Below are 27615 nucleotides of genomic sequence, written 5' to 3'. Positions count from 1 at the left end.
ACTGGTTTAGTTTGGAATCCTGGTGGGCATGGACGAATTGGACCGAAGTGTCTGTTTCTGGGCTGCATACCTCTATTGAAACCGGCAGAATTCTGAAAGGGGCTTGACAGGATAGATGCAGATAAAATGCCTCTTTGTGGGGAGGGTCTCGAATTCCGACAATGTGGGAGTGGGCCATTCAACCCATCTATTTCATTCTGGCCCTCTGAACAGTATCCCACCCATACCCAACCCCTTACTCCGTATTTCCCATGGCCAATCCACCCTAGCCTGTACATCCCTGGTCACTATGGGTAACTTAGCACAGCCAATTCTCCCTAACCTACACTCTAATCTAAACTCGTCGGGCGCCTGGGTGGTGGAGTTCTACTGGTCGTGGGGCGGCCCCTGTGTCAACTATGGGGCCACCTGGAAGGTACTGGGCCCGGGACGTGAAAGGTGAGGCAGGTTGTGGGGGGGGACGGAGGGGAAGGAATGTGGGGCCTGTCCTGTCATAGTGACATTTTACACTCACTTTCCATCTGCTTTTACTGGCGCTTGTGCTGTTTACCCCTCACTGTGTGTTTAATCCTTGTGCTGTTTACCCCTCACTGTGTTTTTAATCCTTGTGCTGTTTACCCCTCACTGTGTGTTTAATCCTTGTGCTGTTTACCCCTCACTGTGTTTTTTAATCCTTGTGCTGTTTACCCCTCACTGTTTTGATTAAACCTTGTGCTGTTCCTTGTGACAGTGCAGGGAGGAGAAGATGAAACGATGGATAGATCAGCCATGATCTTAATGAATGACGGAGCAGGCTCACTTGTAGCAACTGGAGTGAATCCAGAGAGGGAGCAGACTTTGCGACCTCAGGTATGTGTCTGGGTGACCCGGGTGAGGAGAGACAGAAGTTCAGGTTAGGACTGTTTTCCGTAGCTTGCCAGAGTCTGAGGAGTGACCTTATACACTTTTATATCATCATGAGGGACATGGATAGGGTAAATAGACGTGGTATTTTCCTTGGATGGGGCAGTCCAGAACTAGAGGGTAATAAGTTTAGAATCGAGCGTGTGGTGCTGCAGCAAGTCAGGCAGCATCCGAGGAGCAGGAAAATTGACGTTTCGGGGAAACTCCCTTCAGGGAAGTGTGTGTGTGTGAGTTTGTGTATAAGATTGTGCGCTGTGAGTGTGTATTTACATGTGTGCCTGCTTGATAAAGTGAGATTGTGATGGAGTATGAACCTGCGAGAGGGTGTGTGTGTTGAGGGGGTGGTGTATGTGTATGTCTGAGAGAGAGCGTGTGTGTACGAGAGAGGTATGGATATAAGTGAGGGTTGCATTTTGCTAAAACAAAGGAGGGCAAGACTTGAACAGGTAATGGTAGGGCCCTGGGTCATGTTGTAGAACAGAGACCTGGAGGTGTTCAGGTTCATTGTTCTTGGAAGTTACATCACTGGGAGACGGTGGGGGGGGGGGGTGAAGAAGGTGTTCAGCACACTTGCCTTCATTGTTCACATGCTGAGTACAGGAGTTGGGACATCATGTTGGAGATGCACACAGAAAGTACATTACTCAGAGGGTGATAGGTGCCTGGAACGCATTGCCAGCAGAGGTAGGGACGGTAGATTCATTCAAGGTGTATCCGAGCAGTAGGACAGTCAAAGTTTCAGGCACAAGCCCTTCATCAGGAATTAGTAAGAGGAATTGAGTTCAGAAATGGCGATGTCATCCTGCAGTTAGGGGGTCATTTGAATAAATTCAAGGCTGAGTTAATCTGATCTTTGAACAAGAAAGAAGTGGATGTTTATGGAGGAAGGCAAGAAAATGGTTTTAAGCCCAGTTTAGAACAGTTCCAGAGTCAGACAACACAGAAACAGACCCTTCAGTCCAACTAAACCGTGCTGACTGTGTTCACAAACTGAACTAGTCCCACCTGTGTGTATTTGGCCCATATCCCTCTGAACCTTTCCTATTCATGTACTTATCCAAATGTCTTTTAAACGTTGTTACTGTACCTACATCCACCACTGTGTCTGGACATTGATTCCACACACAAACTACTCTCAAAAAAAAAGGCACTACTCCAGTCTTTTGAAAATCTTTCTCCACTCACCTTCCTCATTTGCTCCCTAATCTTGAAACCCCCATCCTAGGGAAAGGACACCTGCGGTTCACCTCATCTACCCTCCTCAGGATTTTATGAACCTCTTTTAAGATCACCTCTCAACCTCATGTGTTCCAGTGAAAAAAAGTCCCAGCCCTATCCACCTAACTGTAGGTATATTCATATCCAGTTATGAATTGTTCAATGCTGGTGCAGACTCGAAAGACCGAATGGCCTAGTCTTGCTCCCAACTCTCTCACTGTGTCCAGGACAACAAGAGACCCTAAATCAGAGGAGCAGAAATTAGGCCATTCAGTCCATCAGGTCTAATCACCCCATTCAATCGTGGCTGCTAGGTTTCTCAACCCCATTCTCCCCGTAACCCTCGATCCCCTTGATACTCAAGAACCTATCTGTCTCAGTTTTAAATATCCCCAGTGACCTGGCCTCCACAGCCTTCTATGGAAATAGATTCCACAGATTCACCGCTCTCTGGCTGAAGAAGTTTCTCCTTTCTAAAAGGACTTCCCTTTACTCTAAAGCTGTGCCTCTGGTCTGAGTCTGTCCTACCAATGGAAACATCTTCGCAACGTCCACTCTGTCTGGGCTGTTCAGGATTATGTATGTTTCATTTAGACCTCCCCCCACCCCCGACACCCACCACCCCTCCCGAGTGTGGGCCTATGAATCAGCATGAACCAGACCCTTCAGGATGAGGTACAGCAGGGATTAGGGTCAGTAAACTGAGAATGGAGGGAGAGTGTGTGGATGGAGATTTTCAGCTTCTAGAGAATGAGAGAGAAAAATGAGATCGCTATAAATTAGAATTGATCGGATGGGCCAAAGTGTAGTAGATGGAATTAAATGGTGAGAAATGTGAGTTGTTGCATTTTGGTCAAGCAATCCAGGCAGGAGTGACACAGTTAAGGGGAGTGTTGCAGAACAAAGAGACCTTGGAGTGCAGGGTCCATAGTTCCTTGAAAGTGGAGTCTCAGGTAGACAGGATAGTGAATGAGGCATTTGGTAGGATGGCCTTTATTGGTCAGAGCATCGAGTAGATGAGTTGGGAGGTCATGTTGTGGCTGTCCAGGATGTTGGTTAAGCCAATTTTGGAATACTGCGTTCAGTTCTGGTCTCCCTGCTGTAGGAAAGATGTTATGAAACTTTGAAAGGGGTCAGAAAAGATTTGGGCTATAGGGAGAGGCTGAATAGGCCAGGGACATTTTCCATGGAGCATCAGTGGCTGAGGGGTAAACTTATGGACCTTTGTAATGGGCATGGATAGTGGGGGGAAACCGAAGGTCTTTTCCCCAGGGTAGGGGAGTCCAAGAAAACTAGAAGGCATATGTTTGAGGTGAGAGCAGAATGATTTAACAGGGGTCTGAGGGGCAACCTTTTCACACAGAGGGTGGTGCATGTATGGCACGAACTGCTCGAGGAAGTGGTGGAGACTGGCACAATTACAACATTTAAAAGGCATGTGGATGTTGGTCTGTTCTCAGCTCTGCTGGATTTCTGTTGAAGCTTTGAACCCCCCCACCCCCTCCCTTTACACCTTCTGGGACAATAAAACATTCAGTCAATCAAGTCCCAACCCACAATCTCCCAGCCTGTGAACCATCCAGGCACAGTGTAGTCACAGCAGGGAATCAAACAAGAAAAATGAAACAACATTAGAAATAAATAGGTGCTCGCGTTTAATGTTTATTCATTAGGAGGTAAACCAGAAATAGGGCTCTATTTGTATTTGCAGATACATTCTATTTTGCTCAAAAAAATACACAACCTGTAAGCAGTCAATCCATGTAATATTTTGTAAATTCCACTTTGGAAATAGAACCAGTCTGACTCAAGACTGGGACACAGACTCTGACCTCACACCTTTAATGCGTTGTGTGAACTGAGATGTCACATTTTGCGGTAAAATCTCGAGTTATCTTGATAAGGTGCCTTGCAGGAAGGTCTGGGATTTACATGTGAATGATAGCTGCAACCCAGTCTAAAAGATGAAAGACTTGACAATCCAGGTTTGTTCAATATATCATTTCAGTGGCAGGACGTTATAACGTTTTTCTATAAGTTGTGTCTTATGATCTTATTCTCCACAACTACCTGAAGGATCAGCGCTCTGAAAGCGAGTGCTTCCAAATAAACCTGTTGAACACTCACCTGGTGGTGTGATTTTTAACTTTGTCCAGGTTAGAATGGATTGACCGTGCCCAGAGATGTGCAGGTCAGTTGCATTAATCAGGGAGTAAAAGTTGAGCAGTAGGGGTAGGGGAATAGGTGTGGGTCTGTTACCTTTCAGAGGGTCGGTATGGATTTGTGGGGCTGAGTGGCCTGCTTTCACACACTGGGGATTCTCTGAAGGGAAGGGATTGGCACAAACTTTTTTTTTCTTCCCGAAATCAGTCCTCCTCACCTCTCAGCAGTATCCCAATCTTGTGAAAGATATTAACTTCCAGGTGGAGTTATCCAAAATTCAGAGAGATGTCAGTCTTGACGTTTTTGCTCTTCTGCCCCTGGAAGATCCTGAATCAGCACCTTCAGGGGAATTAGTTAGATCAGAGTGAGAACATGGGGGAGAGAGAGTGGAATGGTGCTTTCAATTTTGTGGAATGACAAAAGAAGAGAACTTTCCGCAGAATTCCTTGTTCAGAATTTCTACCCTGCACTGACAGTGATGACCTTTTGTAATCTCTTTTTACATTTCAGGATCTGAAGATCTAAGTTTCAAAATCAACAGATGAAGGCCTAATGCCCAAAACGTTGACTCTCCTGCTCCTCGGATGCTGTCTGACCTGCTGTGCTTTTCCAGCGCTGCACTTACTGACTCTGACTCTCCAGCATCTGCAGTCCTTACTTTGACGTCCATGTCTGACAGTCATTCAATCCATCGGGACAGCAACAGTTTTCTGATTCTGTGAGAAGGAGCAAAGCTTTTTGGTTCCTGTTTGGGTACGTTTTCAGCAGCAGTGGGACTGGATGAGAGACCCTACCATTGCAGTGCACTGAGTGAGGAGCGTGTAATAGCTATACGGTTTGGAAAGAGGAATTCACGGTGGAGAGAAGCTCCACATGCGTTTGTGTGCAGCAGAAGCTTCGGCCATGGAGAAACCCGAGGAATCCCGCCCCGTGGAGAAACCATGGAAGTGTGGCGACTGTGGGAAAGGCTTGTTTCCCGTCTGCCCTGGGGACCCATTGGCGCAGTCACACTGGGGAGAGGCCGTTCCCCTGCCCTGACTGCGGGAAGGGCTTCAGCGATTCCTCCAACCTCCAGACCCACCAGTGGATCCACATGGGGGAAAGAGGCCCTTAAGGCGGGAAGGCCTTTACCCAGGTCGCCTCCTTGCTGACTTCCCAGCGGGATCACGTGGCATTGCAGGGGGATTGAAAGAAAGACGGCCGAGTGCCTTAACCAACTGGACTATCAACCCAGTTCTAGTGGCTCCTGAGTCGATTCCCACCGCGACAGATGGTGGAATTGGAATTTGGTCAGAAATCTGGAGTTCAGAATCTAACGGTGAAACCATTGTCGGTGGGGTGGGGGGTGGAAGAAAACCCCCATCTGATTCACTCAGTTCTTTTTTTTTGGGAAGACTTGAGCAGTTATTAGAGCAGTCGTCCCAGCTGCATCCTTTACCCGGTCTGGCCTACACGTGACTCCAGACCCACAATAGTCTGGTTGACTCTACGCTGCTCATCCAACTTACTTGGATACAGGTTGAAATTGCTGAGTGAGGCAATACTTCCTCCAGGTTAAGGCTGTACCAAGGATCCAATTACAAAGGGACAACTCAGTGGTGACCAATAATGAAGAAAGTGAGGGGTTGCACTTTGACCTTGAGCTGTTTTTAAAACATTGCTACTTTTTCTACACCTTTCTGCTGGGAGATTCTGAAGCTGTAACAAAGTTGGGTCACAATAAAGATTAGCTGAACTTCACACTGAGCTCAGACTCTCAATGACAGCTTTAAACTGCAACAGGTTTTTGGTTTAAAACTGCTGATTTCTTACAGGAGAAAGTGAGAACTGCAGATGCTGGAGATCAGGGTCAAGATTAGAGTGGTGCTGGCAAAGCACTGCAGGTCAGGCAGCGTCCGAGGAGCAGGAAAATCGACATTTCGGGTTTGCTCCAGACTGCAACCTCCTTACTCTGTCAACCATCTGTGAGTAAGGTACTCTCTTCACAACTCCTTTTCCATTTTTTTCATTCTGGGCTTCAATTTATGACTTGCAGCAACTGAAAGGAAAGAGAATGAATCCATGGAATGGACAGAATCGGGAAAAGTTTGTTTATAAACAGAGTGTTTCATGTATTGAGTGAATGTAAAGAGGAAGTGGTGGATGCATGTTCAGATGCAACGTTTAAAAGACATGTAGATAAGTACATGAATAGGGAAGGTGTGGAGGTATATGGGCCAAACACTGGCAAGTGGCACTAGTTTAGTTTGAGAACATAGTCAGCATGGAATAGTTGGACTGAAGGGTCCGCTTCTGTGCTGTCTGACCGTAACTGTTCTGTCATGGTCTTAAAACCATTTTCTTGCCCTCTACTTTAAATGTGGTTACTGTACCTGCATCCAACACATAAACCACAAAAACCCCTCATGCACACAACATAAAAATTCACACTTTATTGTTCAACAATCAGATGAACTCAGCCTTGAATAAATTCAATGACTCCCTAACTGCAGGAAGACATCCCCACTTCTAATCTCAGTTCAGCCTGCTCATATACCACTTGCCTTGCTGCACCTGTCTGACAACTGGCATTGACTGATGTAGAAGGATGCTGCTAATCAAAGCACTGATCATAGGCTGGTCTGGTTTCAGGACCTGATTTCGCTATCCTCTGTTGATCTCCCTGTTCCCACAGACTAAGATGTCAGTCTGTTCTCAGCTCTGCTGGATTTCTGCTAAAGCTTTGACCCCACATTTTATAACTTCTGGAACGATAAAATATTCAATCAAGACACAAGCCACAATCTCCCAGCCTGTCAACTATCCTAATACAAGGTGTAGTCATAGCAGGGATTCAAACTAGAAAAATGAAACAAAATCATAAATAAATAGGTGCATGTGCTTAATGTTTGTTCATGAGGAAGTAAACCAGAAATAGAGGTCTCCCAGGAATCTTACAGTGCCCTACTTGAGGAATTCTGTCACCCTTACACCTATTAGGATCCAGCTATGAATTACAACAACATTTACACCAACAGAAATAAAGCATCGGTTATCAAATAGAGATAAACAGCACGGAAATAGACTGTTTCTCTATCTCATGCACACACAAGATAGATCATCCATGGGGGTGAGTTTGTATTTGCAGCATGATGTTGGCAAATCCATTCTACTTTGCAAGGTTTGTGAAGGTTTGTAGCTCAGGTTGAGGTTTAGGGTGTAGGTTTGCTCACTGAGCTGTCGGTTTGATATCCAGACGTTTCATTACCTGGCTAGGGAACATCATCAGTGGCGACCTCCAAATGAAGTGAAGCTGTTGTCTCCTGCTTTCGATTTATATGTTTGTCCTGGATAGGGTTCCTGGGGTTTGTGGTGATGTCATTTCCGGTTCATTTTCTGAGGGATTGATAGATGGTATCTAGATCTTCGTGTTTGTTTATGGCGTTGTGATTGGAGTGCCAGGCCTCTAGGAATTCACTGGCATGTCTTTGCTTAGCCTGTCCCAGGACAGATGTTGTCCAAGTCGAAGTGGTGGTTTTTTTCATCCGTACGTAGGGCTACGAGGGATAGTGGGTCGTGTCTTTTTGTGGCTAGCTGGTGTTCGTGTATCCTGGTGGCTAACTTCCTTCCTGTTTGTCCTACGTAGTGTGTGTGGCAGTCTTTGCAAACCCCCGGAGTATGGGTCTGGGTGGTGTACACGTCGGCAGGTCGATGTGGACTTGTTGGGCCGAAGGGCCTGTTCCCACACTGTAAGTAATCTAATCTAATCTAAAAAGATTTACAAGGATGTTGCCAAGACTGGAGGATTTGAGCTATAGGGAGAGACAGAACAGGCTGGGGCTGTTTTCCCTGGAGCGTCAGAGGCTGAGGGGTGACCTTATAGAGGTTTATAAAATCATGAGGGGCATGGATAGGATAGATAGATGAAGTCTTTTCCATGGGATGGGAGAGTCCAGAACTAGAGGTCATAGGTTTAGGGTGAGAGGGGAAAGATATGAAAGAGACCTAAGGGGCAACCTTGTCGTTTAGAGGGTGGTACGTGTATGGAATGAGTTGCCAGAAGAAATGGTGGAGGCTGGTACAATTGCAACATTTAAAAGGCAACTGGGGGGATATGGGCCCCGTGCTGGCAGGTGGGACTAGATTGGGTTGGGATATCTGGTCGGTATGTACGAGTTGTCCAGGTTCAGGTGGATTGACAGTACTAAAATACCCATAGTGCCCAGGGATGTGCAGGTTAGGTGCATTAGTCAGGGGTAAATGTTGAGCAATAGGGGTAGGGGAATTGCGTGGTGGGTTACCCTTTGGAGGATCGGTGTGTAGTCTTTGGGTCGAGTGGCCTGCTTCCACACTGTGGGGAGTCTCTGAAGGGGAAGGGATTTTTGTAAACTGTGCAAGGCAACGCAGGCGTAGTGCGGGGGCCTGCTGTTGGCCTTGCCCTGCCCCTTGCTCGTCCCCTTGTTGTTGAGCTGTCTAAAAAACAGCTACTCTTTCTCTGCCCTTTTGCTGGGGGCATCTGAAGCTGTAACAATGTTGGGCCACAATAAAGGTAACCAGAACGTATTGCTGGGCTCAGGCTCTGATTGAAAGCTCCAAGCGGTTTTTGTTTTAAAGCTGCTCATTTCTTGCAGCCTCCTGCACTAAGTTTCCAATGTCGTGTATCAGATGGAGCAGTGAATGGGTAGCTGGTTTCATTAGAAATTATAAACTTTTCAGGAGTGCAGGCACTGCATCGTTTCATCGGCAGTTTACGAGCAGCACCGGGAGGTATGGGCTGTGTTCATGAGAAAGGAGGTGGGACAATGTTTAAAAATCACAACACTGGGTTATAGTCCAACAGTTTTATTTGGAAGCACTAGCTTTCAGAGCGCTGCTCCTTCAGCGGGTAGCTGTGGAGCAGGATCATAAGACGCAGAGTTCAGAGCAAAGGGTCACAGTGTCATGCAACTGATATGATATATTGACAAATGTAGATTGATGTTAAGCATTCAGCACACTTACCTTAATTGTTGACACCATTGAATAAAGGAGTTGGGACATCATGTTGAAGTTGTACAGGATGTTGGTGAAGTCACTTGTAGAGTACTGAGAAGGCTTCTGGTGGCCCTGTAATAGGAAGAATACTATTACAGAGGGTTCAGTAAAGATTTACCAGGATGTTGCCAGGACTGGAGGGTTTGAGTTATCAGGAGAAGCTGAGACTGTCTTCACTGAAGCACAGGAGGTTGAGGGGTGACCTCATTGAGATTGATATAATCATGAGGGCTCTAAGTAACATGAACATCAAATAGCGAGGAGCCTGCACGGTTATGTCAAGTGAGTGGGGGGGAAATTGTGGCATTTGGCCACTTTAAATCCATCAGAAACAGCATCTCCATCGAGCATACTGTGCATGTCAGGTGGGGTGCCAGAAGACTGGAGGCTGGCTAACGTGGTGCCACTGTTTAAGAAGGGTGGTAAGGACAAGCCAGGGAACTATAGACCAGTGTGCCTGACATCAGTGGTGGGCACATTGTTGGAGGGAATCCTGAGGGACAGGATTCTACCTTCATCTCGGTGGATGGGCTGGGACTTTTTCACTGGAGCATTGGAAGTGGAGATGTGACCTTATCAAGGTTTATAAAATCATGAGGGGGGAGATGAGGTGAACGAAGGGTGTCCTTCCCCTAGGGTTGGGGTTTCAAGATTAGGGAGGAAATTTTGACGGTGACAGGAGAAAAAGATTTTAAAAAGACTTGAAGGGCACAATTTTTTTTACACAGAGTGGTTCACGTGAGGACTAAATGTCTAGAGAAAGTGGTGGATGCAGGTACAGTAATGTCATGAATAGGAAAGGTTTGGAGGGATATGGGCCAAAACACTGGCAGGTGGGACTGGGTTAGTTTGAGAACATAGTCAGCATTGACTAGTTGGACTGAAGGGTGTGTTTCTGTGCTGTCTGACTCTGGAACTGTCTTAAAACTGGATACTGGTCTTAAAACCATTTTCTTGCCTTCCCCCACAAGCATCCACATAAAAATCATGTGAACTCAGCCTTGAATATATTCAATGACCCCCTAACTGCTGGAAGACATTCCCACTTCTGAACTTAATTCCTCTTGCTAATACACCACTTGCCTTGCTCATTGCCTGCTGCACCTGTCTGACAACTGGCACAGAAGGACACTGATGCCCCTCTGAACATCCACGCATCATTCCTGATGAAGGGCTTGTCCCCCAAAATACGACTGTTCTACTGCTCGACCCCCTGTGCTTTGCCAGTTGTGATCGTCTCTACATCAGGAAGACCGAGCGTAAACTTGGGGAATGGTTTGCCGAGCATCACAGCCGGGTCTGCAGACGCTGAGCGGACTTCCCAGTCTCCACCCATTTTTTTTTTTAAAGATATTTTTATTAGAAATGTAATATTTTGACAGATTTACAAAAATAAACAGAACTTTCAAGCACAAACATTAATATAAAAATAGATCTTAAATATATAATCATCAAAATTCAAAGGAATGATACTAAAGAAGAAAGAAAAACAATGAAACTCAGTTAACTACTAATCTAATCCACAATTATCCAGAGTGTATAGTTGAGTCACTTACATCCTTCAAACAAGAAAAAATGTTCTCTAATACACTCATAACAGTATAATAAAAAGGAAACTATTTCCAAACAATAAGAACAAAATAAAACATGTTTGAATGGAGATCCTCCCCCTTCTTCTCAGGGGGCCTTACTTCCTTTCTAAAGGTCCACCATATCCTCTCCCAAACAGTGTCCCACCCTTGACCCGGGCGCTCCTTAATAGGATTTAGATATAATACCGAGCTCGAGTTAACAGTGAGCGCCCCACCCCCACCCCTCCCCACCCATACCTGAGTATATCTGATAGCATCAATGCCACGTACAAACACACATAACTATAAAATTACAACTCCAACAAATTACAGTTAAGTATAATAACATAAATTAGCAAGGGAAGACAACCCTGCTCCCAGAAGCAAAAGTAAAGTAGAGTAAAGTATCCATTTCTCCCCACGGAGTGTGGAAGAGGCAAGCCAACATAAATTGTCTCTTACGATTTATTTAAACGAGTCTAAAAGTTCCTTAGCCTCTTCTGGTGATCTAAAATTATACTCGGATCCTTCGTGGTTAAAGCATAACGTCGCTGGGTAGCGTAAGGTGTATTGAATATTTAAGTTCCTGAGACATTTCTTCACCTCATCAAACGCCTTCCTCCTTCGTGCCAAAGCCGGGGAGAAGTCCTGAAATAACATAATCTTGGATCCTTCATGAATCATGGCTTTAGGATCCTTTCCAAGCTTTCTGGAGGCGTCCAGGAGTATCTGCCTCTCCCTATAACTCTGCAGCTGGAACAGGACCGGGCGTGGGCGCTGGTTTGGGCCAGATCCGCGTACTGCGACCCGGTAGGCCCACTCCACCCTTACCCGGTCAGTTTCAGCCCCCAGGTTTAAAAGCTTGGGCAACCATCGCTCCAGAAATACTGCTAACTGTCCCTTCTCTTCTTGTTCAGGGAGGCCCAGAAGACGGATATTCTTTCTCCGATTTCTATTATCCAGGTCATCCATGTAGATTTCAAAGGCCCGGACTCTCTGCTCCAGAGCTGGCACCTGTTCTGCAGCTGTTTGTGCTGCAGCCTCGGAGGTCGTGGCCTTTAGCTCCGCCCCCTTCACTCGGCCCTGTAATTCCTCGAGAGCCTGGCTGTACTTTTGTAGCTTTTCTTCGAATGCATTCCATCTCTGTCTGGATTCTGCGATGAAATTGACGAGTGTCGTTTCCAGCCTGACAATCATCTCTTCAAGGCCTGTTTTTACATCAGCTGCAGCCGGAGGAGAGGAGGGTGGGGGAGGGGTCTTTGTTTTCTGAGAGCTGCGGGATCCCTTTGGTTTACTCATTATCCACTTAATATTAAACTGCTTAAATATAATAGTAAGCAGCTAATTAAGGTTAGAAAATTTTTTGGGTGGTTTGGTAAGTGTGGTGGGGGTGAGTAACTCACTTTACCCAGGTTTTGGGAAGAGCACTGTAAACTCAGACTTGCTGAGTCGCCGCCATCTTGGATCTCCCCTCCACCCATTTTAATGTCGCTTCCCACTCCCCTTCTGACAAATTGGAGGAACAAAACTTCATCTTGCCTGAGCAGTCCACAGCCTGGAGGACTCGACACTGAGTTCTCCAACTTCAAATAATCTCCCATCCCATCCCCCAACTCAATTCCCAGCCCCTTCCACTCTTCCCTGCCAACTAGATTCCTTCCTCCCATTCACCAACCAGGTTATGGGGATAAGGCAGGAACAGGATACTGATTGAGGATGATCAGCCATGATCATAATGATTGGTGGTGCTGGCTCGAAGGGCAGAAGAGCCGACTCCTGCACCTATTGTCTATTGTACCCTCTACCTGTCTCCACCTATCCTCACTTCATCATGAGAGAGAGGGAGGGGCAGGAGCTTCAGAACCTCATGGCCCAACTTCCGCATTCACCAATAGGGGAGCTCCAAATGGCAAAAAGACAAGTCTCCTTCCGGTCCTCCAGTGTCAAAAGTAGGTTTCGCCCCTTTTCTGCCGACAATGAGGAACACGCCCAATGTTTTGGTGACACTGGCAAACATGTGCCCTGCTTGTTGACACCGAGGAGTGTACACAATATGCTGTGTAGCAATGCTGGTGTTATTGACAGATTTGAAGTTTCCAAATGTCTATCGGAGATCAAAAAGGGCAGAGTGATAGTTTTTTCCCCCATGTGGCTCGATATTTGATTGAGCAGCCAGACAAATGCAAAAGCAATGTTTTTAAGTCTTTTCCTCTGTGTTGGGGTGACCTTCACAACTAGAGGACATAGGTTTAGGGTGAGGCCACAAAGATATAAAAGGTACCTGAAGGGCAATGTTTCCATGCAGAGGGTGGTGCAGGTATGGAATGAGCTGCCAGAGGAAGTGGTGGAGGCTGATATAATTACTGCCTTTCAAAGGTATCTGAATGGGTATATGAATAGGAATGGTTTAGAGGGATATAGTGCTGGCAAAGGGGACTAGATTCATGTAGGATATCTGGTTGGCGTGGACAGGTTGGACTGAATGGGTCTGATTCCGTGCTGTACATCTGACTAAATAATAAAAAGTCAATGAACAAACTATCTCCATGTTAACAAGGCTTAGTGCACAACCTGCTTTACAAACCATTCTCAACAGGTCCTGCCCCTTCAATGACTGAGGAACATGTACATGCTGGTGCATAGTATCCTTCACTAGTATTTACACACTACCCTCAGCAATTGCACAAGTAACAGCAAAGGGCGAACAGCACAAGGATTAAACACACAGTGAGGGGTAAACAGCACAAGGATTAAACACACAGTGAGGGGTAAACAGCACAAGGATTAAACACACAGTGAGGGGTAAACAGCACAAGCGCCAGTAAAAGCAGATGGAAAGTGAGTGTAAAATACCGGTGTCTGCCCCGGGCCGCACGGAGCCATTTTCCTAACGGCCGCCCTCCCGCCGCTTCCTCGCTCGAGCGACTTCTCCTCCCAACCGCCTTCGCCCCCGCGTGACGTCTGCACGGGGGGATGGGCGGGGCCGGGGGAGCCTCACCGTCACCAAGCAACAGCCACCTCGCGCTACAACTGCTCATTCACAAAAACAAACTCTCCTGTCTCGCTCTGCCGCTGCAGGGGGGGACACTGCCACGTTTCGAGGAGCCCTGTCTACATTGGGAAAGCTCACCGCTCCATTTAAACACATATTCCGACATCTCACTTGCCTGCATTTGGCCCATTTCCCTCTAAACCTTTCTATTCATGCACCCATCCAATTGCTGTTTCAATGTTGTCACTGTACCTGCATCGACCACATCCTCAGCAAGTTCATTCCACATGCAACTCACCCTCTTTCAAAATGTTGCCCCTCCGCTTCCTTTTAAATCTCTCTCCTCACATTAAAAAAAATGACCCCCCCCCCCAGTTTTGAGTTCCCCTACGCTAAGCAAGAGCCATTTTCTAGTCACCTTACCTCCACTCCTCATGATTTTATCAATCTCAATGAGGTCAACCCCCAACCTCCTGTGCTCCAGTGAATAAAGTCCTAGCCTCTCCTTATAACTCAAACCCTCCAGTCCTTACAACATCCTCGTAAATCTTTATTAAACCCTCTCTAATAGTATTCTTCCTAATACAGGGTCACCAGAACTGTCCTCAGTACTCTGAAAGTGGCCTCACCAACATCCTGTACAACCTCAACATGATGTCCCAACCCCTCTCCTCAGTGGTGTGAACAATGAAGGCAATGTTGCAAAACGCCGCCTTAACCACCCTGTCTACCAGTGATGCAACCTCCAAAGAACTATGTACCTGAACACCCCCACCCCATGTCTGTCTATTCTATAACACGACTCATGGTCCGATCATTATCTGTACAAGTCCTTGTTTTAGCAAAAATGCAACCCTTTGCTTTTAATAAGCCTCTCTCTCACACACATACTCTCTCTCTCAGACAGACACACACACCCCTCAACACTCTCACACTCGCAGCCTCATACTCCATCACACTCTCACTTTCCCAAGCATGCACACACACACTTCTGCGCACACACACACAAACTCACATGCACACGCTCTCATTCTCTCATGCACACACACACACACACACACACTACTCTTTGGGGTGAAATTGTATTGGCAGAATTATATTTGCAGATACATTCAATTTTGTTCAAAAAGCACACAATCTGCAGGCAGTCAATGCATGTAATATTTTACAAATTCCGACTTTGGAAACAGAACCAGTCTGATTCAAGATTGGAATACAGACAGACTCAAATCTTACACCTTTAATGCATTGTCTGAGCGGAGATGCCTTTCTTTTATAAAACCTTGTCATCTCAAGAACATTGTTACATATTAATGAACCAAAGCCCACACCCATTCTAAGAGATGAAGACTATCTAAGTTTGTTCAATATATTCTATCAGTTGCACGACACTGATCTTTTGATATAAGTTCTGTGTCTTATGATGCTGTTCCATGAGGCTTATATATTGATGGGCTGAAAATGTGTTGCTGGAAAAGCACAGCAGGTCAGGCAGCATCCAAGGAGCAAGAGAGTCGACATTTCGAGCTGAGAGACTTGAGTCTTTTCTCATTGGAAAGAAGGCGGTTAAGGGGGGATTTGATAGAGACATAAAAGATGATCAGAGGATTTGATAGGGTAGACAGAGAAAGACTTTTTCCTAGGATGATAACGTTAGCTTGTACGAGGGGGCATAACTACAAATTGAGGGGTGATGGATTTAAGACAGATGTCAGAGGCAAGGTCTTTACACAGAGAGTGGTAAGGGCGTGGAATGCCCTACCTGCTAAGGTAGTCAACTCAGCCACATGAGGGAGATTTAAACAATCCTTAGATAAGCGCATGGATGATTTTGGGATAGTGTAGAGGGACGAGCTGAGAATAGTTCATAGGTCAGCGCAACATCGAGGGCCGAAGGGCCTGTTCTGCGCTGGATTGTTCTATGTTCTAAACTTAGTGCAGGAGGCTGAAAGAAATGAGCAGCTTTAAAACAAAAACCTCTTGGAGCTCAAAGCTTTCAATGAGAGTCTGAGTCCGGTGGTAAGTTCAGGTAACCTTTATTGCAACCCAACTTTGTTACAGTTTCAGATCCCCCCAGCAAAGAGGCAGAGAAAAAGTAGTTGCTTTTTGAACAGCTCAAGGTGAAAGTGCACACACCACACCTCCCCTGTTCCCCCCACGCCCCCCACCCCCCTCACTGTCTTTACTATTGATCAGCACCAAGCTGTCCCTTTGAAATTGGATCCTTGGTCCAGCCGAATCCTGGAGGAAGTATTGCCTCACTCAGCAATTTCAACCCATTCCCTGTCTCCAGTTAAGTTTCTTCCCGCTCCTTTGCCAGGAAGGGGAAGTGTAGAGTCAAACAGACTGCTGTGGGTCTGGAGTCACGTGTAGGCCAGACCGGGTAAAGGATGCAGCTGGAACGACTTGAGTGTATCCTTTCCCACAATGGCGGTTCCCTTCCCTAACAAGGGAGAGAGGGAATCAGATGGGGGCTTTCTCCCCCTACCACCCCCTCCCTGAAATGGTCTCATCGTTAGATTCCGAATTCCACATTTCTGACCGAATACCAATTCTGCCATCTGTCGTGGCGGGATTCGAACCCGGGAGTCCCCGGAACCGGGTTGATATTCTAATCGATAATGGGACTCGGCCGTCACTCCTTCAATCCCCCTGCGATGGCACGTGAACTCGCTGGTGCGTCCGCAGGTTGGAGGAGCAGGTGAAGCCCTTCCCGCACTGAGAGCAGGTGTAAGGCCTCTCCCCGGTGTGGATCCGCTGGTGCGTCAGCAGGGCAGAAGATGTGCTGAAGGTCTTGCCACACTCGGGGCAGCTGAACGGCCTCTCCCCGGTGTGGACACGCTGGTGTCTCCGCAGGGAGGAAGATCTGCTGAAGGCCTTCCCACATTCGGGGCAGCTGAAGGGCCTCTGCCCCGTGTGGACCAGCTGGTGGCTCCGCAGTTGGGAGGAGCAGATGAAGCCCTTCCCGCACTGAGAGCAGGTGAACGGCCTCTCGCCGGTGTGGACACGCTGGTGCATCAGCAGGGTGGAGACGTGGGTAAAGGGCATCCCACACTCGGGGCAGCTAAAGGGCCTCTGCCCCGTGTGGACACGCCGGTGGGTCCGCAGGTGGGAGGACTGGGTAAAGGCCTTCCCGCACTGAGAGCAGATGTACGGCCTCTCCCCGGTGTGGACCTGCTGGTGGGTCAGCAGGGTGGAGGATGTGCTGAAGCCCTTCCCACACTGAGAACAGGTGAACGGCCTCTCCCCGGTGTGGACACGCTGGTGCCTCAGCAGGGAGGAGACGTAGGTAAAGGCCTTCCCACACTCGGGGCAGCTGAAGGGCCTCTGCCCCGTGTGGACACGCCGGTGGGTCCGCAGGGAGGAGGAATCGCTGAAGGCCTTCCTACACTCAGGGCAGCTGAAGGGCCTTTCCCCCGTGTGGACCCGCTGGTGGGCCAGCAGGTGGGAGGAATGTCTGAAGGCCTTCCCACAGTCGGTGCAGGGGAATGGCCTCTCCCCGGTGTGACCGCGCCGATGAATCTCCAGGGCAGACGGGACACGGAAGCCTTTCCCACAGTCCCCACACTTCCACGGTTTCTCCATAGGGCGGGATTCCTCGGGTTTCTCCATGGCCAAAGCTTCAGCTGCACACAAACACGTGTAGAGCCCCTCCCTGCCGTGAAATTCCCTTTCCAGGCCGTATAACTGTTTCAGGCTCCTCACACAGTGCGCTGCAACAGTGGGGTCTCTCGTCCAGTCCCACTGATGCTGAAAACATACTCAGACAGGAACCAAAAAGCTTTGATTCCTCTCTCAGAAATCACGGTCGAAAATCTTTGCCGGCCCCAGTGGACTGAGTGACTGTAAGACATTGACATCAAAGTGAGGACCGGAGATGCTGGAGAGTCAGTCGAAAAATGTGGCACTGGAAAGTCACAGGGGAGTCAGGCAGCATCCGAGGAGCAGGAGGGTCAATGTTTCGGTTATAAGCCCTTCATCTGTTGATTTTAAAACTTCCCTCTTCAAATCTTCAAAAGTTCTGTCAGAATAGATTACAAAAGTCATCACTGTCAGTGCAGGGTAGAAATTCTGAACAAGCAATTCTTTTCTTTTGTTATTCCACAAAATTGAAAGCACCATCCCACTCTCTCTCCCCCTCTGTTCTCACTCCGCTCTAACTAATTCCCCTGAAGGTGCTGATTCAGGATCTTACAGGGACAGAAAAAGCAAAAATGTCAAGACTGACATCTCTCTGAACTTTGGATACCTCCACCTGAAAGTTAATATCTTTCCCAACACTGGGATCCTGCTGAGAGTGAGCAGGTCTGATTTTGGGAAGCAAAAAAAAGTGCCAATTCAGGGTGAACCTGCCTCTCAGCTTCTTGGGCAAGGACCAGACACAAGATGGTTAACGTCCCCAGGAAGGTGGGAGCAAAATGAGACGTCAAGGCATTAACGCCGACATTAGAGAGAAAGTGAACCTACTGACGTGGCAAAAGTTAGTGGAAAGCCAAAGTCATAGAGATGTACAGCACAGAAACAGACCCTTCTGTCCAACACGCCTGTACTGACCAGATATCCTAAATCAATCTAGTCCCATTTGCTGGTATGTGGCCCATAGCTGGGGTCATCCCCACCCTGTCCTGAGACTTTGATGCCTCCAAGCTGACCCTCAAAGGTTCAGTTTGTCCCTCCATTCTTTCCCAGTTGTCTTTTGTAGGTTTTGAAAACTTCCCCAATCCTCTGAGTATAGGATTTGGGAAGTTATGTTGTGGCTGTACAGGACATTGGTTAGGCCACATTTGGAATATTGTGTGCAATTCTGGTTTCCTTACTATCGGTAAGATGTTGGGAAACTTCAAAGTGTTCAGAAAAAATTTACAAGGATATTGCCATGGTTGGAGGATGTGATCGATAGGGAGGCGAGGGCTGTATCCCCTCAGCGTTGGAGGCTAAGGAGTAACCTATAAAATCATGAAGGGAATGGATAGGATAAATAGACAAAGCCTTATCCAGGGGAGGGGGTCGGGGGGAAAAGAGTCCAGAACTAGAGGGCATATGTTTAGGGTGAGGGGAAAAGATACAAATGAGATCTGAGGTGAAACTATTTCACACAGAGGGTATTACGTGTATGGAATGAGCTGCCAGAGGAAATGGTGGAGGCCAGTACAATTGCAACATTTAAAAGACATCTGGACAGGTGTATGAATAGGAAGGGTTTGAAGGGATATGGGCCAAATGCTGGCAGTTGGGATGAGATTGGGTTGGGATATCTGGTTGGCATGAACGGGTTGAACCGAAGGGTCTGTTTCTAAGCTGTACATCTCCATGACTAGTTGGACCACTTCCCGCTCCTCTGCCCTTGAGCCCCAGTTTTCTCATTTTCCCTCCCCCCACCTTGTCTCAGTCCCAACCCTCGAACTCAGCACCACCTTCCCAACCTGCAATCTTCTTCCTGACCTCTCCACCCCGACCCCCGCTCCCACTCCGGCCTATCAGCTTCACCTTAACATCCTTCCACCTATCGTATTTCCAACGCCCCTCCCCCAAGTCCCTCCTCCCTTCCTTTTATCTTAGCCTGCTTGGCACACTTTCCTCATTCCTGAAGAAGGGCTCATGCCCGAAACGTGGATTCTCCTGATCCTTGGATGCTGCCTGACCTGCTGCGCTTTTCCAGCAACACATTTTCGGCTCTGATCTCCAACATCTGCAGTCCTCACTTTCTCCTCTTGCTAATATACCACTTGCCTTGCTGATTGCTTGCTACACCTGTCTGACAAATGACAGTGACTGGTGTAGAAGGATGCTGAGGCCTCTTTGTCCATCCACACATCATTCCTGATAAAGGGCTCATGTCCAAAACGTCAACTCTCCTGCTCCTCGGATGCTGCCTAACCTCCCGTGCTCTTCCAGTACCACAATGTTTGACCCTGATCTCCAGCATCTGCAGTTCTCACTTTCTCCACATTCAAATACATCGCCATTTAAACAATGCACTTCCTTTCTGCGGTTTCTTTCCACAGCCAAGGGTATAACTTCATATTGTGGTACTGCATTTGCCATTGTGGTCTTCTCTATACCGGAGAGCGAGTGCAAACTTGGGGAACGATTCGCTGAGCATCGCAGCTGTGCCCGCAGAGGGCGACCAGACCTCTCAGTAACCACCCATTCCAATTTCCTTCCCACCCCCTTTTCTGACATGACCATCTTTGGCCTCCTCCATTGCCACAACGAATCTAACTGCAAATTGGAGGGACAACACCTCATCTTCCGGGCAGCCTGCAGCCCGAAGGACTCAACGATGAGTTTTCCAATTTCAAAAAACCTCCCTCTCCATTCCCTGACTCCATTCCCATCCCCGCCCTCCTCCCTGCCACCAACAAGATTCATTCCTCCTATTGACCAACCAGGTCGTACCCTCTAACTGTCTTGACCTTTTCCCACTTCATCCCCACCCCCTTTTCTCTGCAGCTTCTGCACCCAGCCCCAGCCCTGAAGAAGGGTTACAACCGATTCGTCGACTTCTCCACCATCTGATGCCTCCTGCCTAACTATTTTGCCAATTGAGATACAGACCTGGATCAACGTTTCCGGAGTCTGTCCCTGCCGAATTCACTCTTTCCTTTCAGTTGCTGCAAGTCAACAATTGAACTACAGAATGAAAAAGAAATGGAATAGGGGGCGAGATAAGAGAGTGCCGTACTCACAGATCTGGGACAGAGGAAGGAATGTGCAGTCTGGGTAAAGCTCTATCTTTATTCAGAGAGAGAGGATCAGGAGTCGCAGCTTGAGAAGTTCAGAGTCCAACTTTCGCATTCAGACAATGGGCTGACTTTGATTCCTTCCGGTCCTCCAAGGTTGCCTATTGGTCAATCAAAAGAAAGTCTCGCGCCTTTTTTGCGTCCAGCGATGAGTATGCTCAGTGTTTTGCTGACACTGGACAGCATGCGCACTGCGTTGCTGACACTGGCAAACATGCGCAGTATGCTCTATCGGGATGTTTGTGTTCCTGACAGATTTTAAGTGTCCAAATGCCAACGGGGTGAAAAGATAGAGCCACAATTTTTTTTGCCTTTGGCTCGATATTTTTTGCATTTTGTGTGGCTGCTCAACTTTTGTATGTCTTTTCCCCGAGATCAGAACTGGAGGGCATAGGTTTAGAGTGAGAGGGGAAAGATTTCTGAGGGTCCGAAGGGGCAATCCTTTCGCACAGAGGGTGGTATGTGTATGTAGATTAGATTAGACTAGATTAGACTTACAGTGTGGAAACAGGCCCTTCGGCCCAACAAGTCCACACCGACCCGCCGAAGCGCAACCCACCCATACCCTTACATTTTACCCCTTACCTAACACTACGGGCAATTTAGCTTGGCCAATTCACCTGACCCGCACATCTTTGGACTGTGGGAGGAAACCGGAGCACCCGGAGGAAACCCACGCAGACACGGGGAGAACGTGCAAACTCCACACAGTCAGTCGCCTGAGTCGGGAATTGAACCCGGGTCTACAGGCGCTGTGAGGCAGCAGTGCTAACCACTGTGCCACCGTGCCGCCCGTAAGGGGCAAAATGCTGCCAAATGGGTCACTAGATTAACTCAGGAGATCTGGTCAGCGTGGACCGCAGGGTCTGTTTCTGTGCTCTACAACTCTGAGTCTATCTTTAGATAGTATGGAAAATAAAGAGCATGAAAGCATGGGAAGGGTTAGAGCATGGAGACCATTGTCAATTTGTTGCAAAGGATAGTGGAAAGCTTTTACACCAATTAGCAGAGTAAGGTTGAGGCTGAAAGGTCACTATGGCAAGATGAGATAACAGTCAGTAAAGTTAGTCTCACTTGCTAAATATGATTGACAGGATTGGGATAATAAATATTTGGGACATGACATTAAATATCTAATTATTAATGAGTAGAGTCAGCCTGCTTGAGACTATTGATAATAAATATCTAATCATTACATTAGGAAAATATTAAGTAGGGTCTGGAATGCAAGACCATTGTTGCAAAAGCTGACACTAAATCTCGAACCGTGACATTAGAATAACGTTAAGTAGAATGTAGGAAAAACTATAAGGGCCCAACTAAAGAGATAATGGGAACTAAAATCACTGGTTTATTGTGTAGCTTGCGTGAGGTACTTTTGATTAATATAGTTGGACATGCTGATAAGCTAACAAACACACTGCTCAGCTGGAGAAAACACTGCCTCCTCTGTCCAGGAGGAAACGCTGGAAAGGTTGGATTGTTCCTAGGGAGGAGGATGGTCTCCAGCTACACTCTGATATCTATCAGCTAGTAAATGGGGCAGAACTATGGAATTTAATCTCCAGGCATTTTGGGAAATTTAATAAGGGAAGGAAGTACAGAACAAATACTACAGAGTGCTGAGGAACAAGGGGAACTAACTGTCCTAGTTCAGAGATCCTCGAAGGTATCAGTACAGGTAAAACGGGGGATGAGGAAGGCATAGATTTGTACTTTTTCACACAGAGGGTGGTGCGTGTGTGCAATGAGCTGCTAGAGGAAGTGGTGGAGGCTGATTCAAATACAACATTTAAAAGACAGCTGGATGGGGACGTGAAAGGGTAGGGTTTAGAGGGGTATGGGCCGAGTGCTGGTAAATAGGATAGATTAATTTCGGATATCTAGTCAGCAGGGACGAGATGGACTGTTTCTGTGCTGTACAGCTCTGTGGCAATCCACTTCATTTTGAAATGTTTTCACTACCACTTGGAACACCCCGTTAGGGTTCAGAGTGTGCCAGGTCCTGACACCTCCTTCCTCACGTCTCCTGTGCATTTTAAATCAATAATACTGGTTGTCTGTTACTGGGTTAGCACTTTAAACACACAGACACATACATTATAATCAGAATTTCTATTTGATACAGACAGTGATGACTTGTTTCAACTTTGCTAACAGAGTATCAGAAGGGGAGGATCTGCAGACAGAAATCTTGGAAGAAATTCCATACCAAGATCTGGTCACTCAATATCATTGGGGGGTTGAGTCTGGAAAGAGAAATCCATTTCACCTGCTTCAAAAGGTACTGGACATCAGTGTGAGCAGAGAAGCACTCAGAGAGGAACACACCAGTGAACTGAGATTTAACTGGTTACACAGAATGAGTGTATGTGTCCCAGGGAGCTGACTCTGGGAAGGAGCTTTAACCACTTACACAGACTGAGAGAGGGGCTGGGGCATTTATTTTACCCTGGAGCATCAGAGCATGAGGGGTGACCTTAGCGAGGTTTATAAAATCATGAGGGGCATATATAGGGCAAATAGCCTAGTTCTTTTGCCCCCAGGATGGGGGAGTTGAAAGCTAGAAGGCATAGGTTTAAGGTGAGAAGGGAAAGATTTAAAAGGGACCTAAGGGACAACTTTTCATGCAGAGGGTTGTGCATGTATGGAATGAGCTGCCAGAGGAAGTGGTGGAGGTGGGTACAATTGCAACATTTAAGAGGCATTTGGATGGGTATATGAATAGGAAGGGTTTGGAGGGATATGGGCCAAGTGCTGGCAGGTGGGATTAGATTGGGTTGGGATATCTGGTCAGCATGGATGGGTTGGACCGAAGGGTTTGTTTCCGAGCAGTACATCTCTATGACTAGCACTTGGAGCGTGGCTCCTTCATCAGGTGATGGTGGAGAATAAAATCATAAGGCACAGAATGGATGGAAAGACATTACAGTGCTCTGAAATGATATATTGAAAAACCCTGGATTGTTAAGTCTTTCATCTTTTAGTATGGGCTGCTCGTATCATTCATTTGTAAATCCCAGAAATTCCTGAAAGACATTTTCTTGAGATAACTCAAAGTTTTATAAAAAAAAGGTGACATCTCAGCTCTGACAATGCATTAAAGGTGTGAAATCAGGGTCTGTCTGTATCGCAATCTTGAGTCAGACTGGTTCTATTTCCAAACTGAAATTTACAAAATATTTCATGGATCGACTGTCTGTATATTGTGCATTTTTTGGGAAAAATAGAAGGTATCTGCAAATATAATTCTGCAAATATAAATTCACCCCCATGGATGTACGTGTTTATGTGTGTGAATGAGACAGAGTAAAGTCTATTTCGTGCTGTATATCCCGATGTCTACTTGATAACAGATGCTTTAATTCTGCTGGCGTAAATATTGTTATAAATCATAGCTGTTATAAACCATAAATCCCAGCTAGGACTACACTGTGTGTCTGGATGGTTGACAGGCTGGGGATTGTGGCTTGGGTCTTAATTGACTGAATGTTTTATTGTTCCAGAAGGTGTAGGGGATGGGGGGGGTCAAAGCTTCAGCAGAAATCCAGCAGAGCAGAACAGACCAATATCTTACTCTGTGGGTACAGGGACATCAGAGGACAGAGAAATCAGGACCTGAATCCAAGCTAACACTAGACTTCCCTGTGATCAGTGCTTTGATGAGCAGCGCCAAGCCTCTACCTTCACCTAGCTTCCCATTTGACTATCACCTTGATATTCAGGATCCAATCCTTGTCATCCTGAAGCCAGGCCTCTGTCAGGAGTCTCAGATCATAATTATTCTCTTCAATGTGTGCAGTCAATTTTGTTACAATACAGCACACTTTCAGAAACATCGTTTTAAGTTTCAAGTTTTGTGATCTTCAGAATCCGGTTTTGATTGCTGGTACATTTACTCACCTTGTCCCTTTCTATCGTTCTCTGATGTTCATTTCCCACATCATGACATTGCTCACTGGCCTTGATTTGGATTGGCCATGCTAAATTGCCCATTGTGCGCAGGGATGTGCAGGTTAGGTTGGTTTGCCATGGGAAAGGCAGGGTTATAGTTTCATAGTAAAAGTAGGAATTGGCCATTTGGCCCATCGAACCTGCTCTACCGTTCATTATGATCATGGCCGATATATCCATCGTCTGAGATCCTCCTCCCTGTATTGTCCCAGTTACCCTTAATTTCCACACCATGCAAATACCCATCCAACTGTGTTTTGAATTATCTTAATGAAGATGCCTCTACTGCTTCCTTGGGCAGAGAATTCCATAGATTGACTACTCTCTGGGAAAAGCAGTTCCTCCTCATCTCTGTCCTAAATCTACTCCCATCAACCTGAGGCCTAGTCGAATCCACCAGCAGAAATGACTGGGTAGGGTAGGGTAGGGTAGGATAGGGCTTCATCCCCACAGTGCAATGAATTCCCACTTTCCACCAAACTCCCAGATGTACTCACTCACCCGGTTGCTGTCTCACAAACAAAAGACTTCATTGTAACTTCTTTTGCTCCCAGTAAGGGCACAACATCTTGGAAAGCTGCTCTGAAAGTCCAACCAGACATCTGCATTCACCAAACACAATTCCAGGATTACAGCACAGAAACAGGCCTTCCGGCCCAACTGGTCTGTGCTGGGGGGATATGTTAAGCTAGATTTGCTTGCAAGCAGTTACAAGTATCTGCATCTTGCTTCTCCAAAAATCGCAAGGCAGAATCGTGAGGGTACATTCCAAGAAATAACTAATTAAAGGAGGTGGTCGACTGGTTGAAGCAGATGTATTAACATGACCGTAGCAATGGTCACGCATATAGGGAGTTAGTATGAACAAGGTAACCAAATAAGACCCTGTGTTGCGTCAGCAAAAGTAATAAGACCCAGCTATCGGTGAGGGGTTTGCATGCCCCAGACAGATGTGGGACACCGATTAGATTAGCAGAAATAAGAGGGGAGTCTGGAACAAACTCAATCTTCATTCAGAGAGAGAGCAGCAACTTCCGAAACTCGTGTTCCAGCTTCTGGATTCAGACAATAGGAAGGCTCTGATTGGCAGGAGGACCAGTCACCTTCCAGTCCTCCAGCCCACAGTATGCTCTCTGGCGATGAGGCTGTTAGTGACAGAATTGAAGTGTCCAAATGCCAAGTGAAGTAAAAAAAAACGGGAGATGCATAATTTTTTCCCCCTGTGATATTTACCTTTCCTACACGCCCCATGACTTTATAAATCGAAATAAGGTCACCCATCAACTTGTGGTCGTCGATAGGGCGACCAGAAGTGTACTCAGTACACTACACGTGGTCTCACCAATATCCTGTACAACCTCAATGTGATGTCCCAATTCCTACACTGAACGGTGTGAACAATGAAGGCAAGTGTGCTAAACGCCTCCTTCACCACCCTGTCCAGCAATGAGGCAACTTTCAAAGAGCTATGTCCCCGATTTGGAGATGCCGGTGTTGGACTGGGGTGTACGAAGTTAAAATTCACACCACACCAGGTGATACTCCAACAGGCTCATTTACAAGCATTAGCTTTTGGAGCGCTGCTCCTTCATCTGGTGGTTGTGTCTTATGACCCTGCTCCACAAACACCCCATGGAGGAGCAGCGCTCCAACAGCTGTGTTTCCAAATAAACCAGTTGGACAATAACATGGTGTGAGAGATTTTAAACTTTATGTACCAGAACCCCTCCACACAGCCCCCCGCCCCCCCCATGAATCTGTTCTACAACACGATGCAGGGCCCTACCATTAACTGTACAAGTCCTGCCCTTCCTTGTTTTAGCAAAATGCAACCCCTTGCCTTTACCTGTCACTCTCTCAGACACACACACCCTAACACCCACACCATCTCACAGGCTTATACTCCAGCTCACACACACTTCATTAGCATGCATGCACAAACTCGCACATGCGCACACACACACACTCGTGCAGATACAGTCACACATCAGTCAATGGGGTGAATTTGCATTTGTCAGAATTATATTTGCAGATATAAATATTCAATTTTGCTCAAAAAGCACACAAACTGCAGGCCGTCAATCCATGTAATATTTTATAAATTCCTACTTTGATTAATAGAACCAGTCTGATTCAAGATTAGGACACAGACACTTTTGTGCAGTATCTGAGCTGAGATGTCATCTATTTTTATAAAACCTTAAATTATCTCGAGAGGGTGAATTAAAAGTAGTTCTGGGGTTTACATATTAATGAACTGAAACCTGAAACCCATGGTAAAAGATGAAAGATTAATCTGCAATCTAGATTTGTTCAATATATCCTATCTGTTGCATGACACTGTGATCTTTTGCTATAAATTCTGTGTCGAATGACCCTGCTCCACAGCTACCTGATGAAGGAGCAGCGCTCTGAAAGCTCATGCTTACAAATAAACCTGTTGGACGCTTAGCTGGTGTTGTGTGATTTTTAAATTTATTACCCAGTCCAACACCGGCACCTCCACATTGTTTCCAGTGGACACAGCCCACACCTCCCAGTGCTGCCAGGAAACTGTACAATGCTGATGACATGGTGTAGTACCTGCACTCTTGAAAAATTTACAATTTCTAACAATACTGGTTACTCATTCACTGCTGGAACCGATACACAACATTGGAAACATAGTACAGGAGGCTGTCAGAAATGAGCACAACAGGTCAGGCAGCATCTGAGGAGCAGGAAAATCAACGTTGCCTGACCTGCTGTGCTTTGCCAGCACCACACTAATCTTGTCTCTGATCTTCAGCATCTGCAGTTCTCACTTTCACCTGTAAGAAATCAGCAGTTTTAAAACAAAAACCTGTTGAGTTCAAAGCTCTCAATGAGAGTCTGAGCTCGGCGTGAAGTTCAGGTAATCTTTATTGTGAAAGGTTGTCTACTTGTCTACTTTCACTCCTTCTCGAATTGATAACACCTGGGTGTAACTAACCTCCAGCTTTTCGAGTCTAATATCTCGTACCTTATTCTTTTCCTGAGTGAACACCGATGAGAAATGTTCATTTAGCACCTCTCCGAT

General features: G+C 46.7%; 2 protein-coding genes across 2 annotated transcripts in view; one reads left to right on the top strand and one right to left on the bottom strand.

Annotated features, from left to right (window-relative positions):
- LOC132808066 (zinc finger protein 420-like) overlaps positions 1 to 27615 on the top strand; it is a 238857-nt gene that overhangs the window by 29103 nt on the left and 182139 nt on the right. The window lies entirely within an intron of this gene.
- The window catches only part of LOC132808005 (zinc finger protein 11-like), a 93673-nt gene that overhangs the window by 47024 nt on the left and 19034 nt on the right, over positions 1 to 27615 (bottom strand). Inside the window, exon 3 of the mRNA XM_060821894.1 lies at positions 16531 to 17881. Coding sequence (XP_060677877.1) covers positions 16531 to 17472 — 942 coding nt within the window. The 5' untranslated portion in view covers positions 17473 to 17881. The remainder of the gene's footprint in view (positions 1 to 16530; positions 17882 to 27615) is intronic.

The sequence above is a fragment of the Hemiscyllium ocellatum genome (assembly GCF_020745735.1).
Source record: "Hemiscyllium ocellatum isolate sHemOce1 chromosome 27 unlocalized genomic scaffold, sHemOce1.pat.X.cur. SUPER_27_unloc_3, whole genome shotgun sequence".
Taxonomy (NCBI): Eukaryota; Metazoa; Chordata; class Chondrichthyes; order Orectolobiformes; family Hemiscylliidae; genus Hemiscyllium; species Hemiscyllium ocellatum.
The sequence above is the reverse complement of the archived record's forward strand: the minus strand, read 5'-3'. Positions and strand labels throughout refer to the sequence as shown.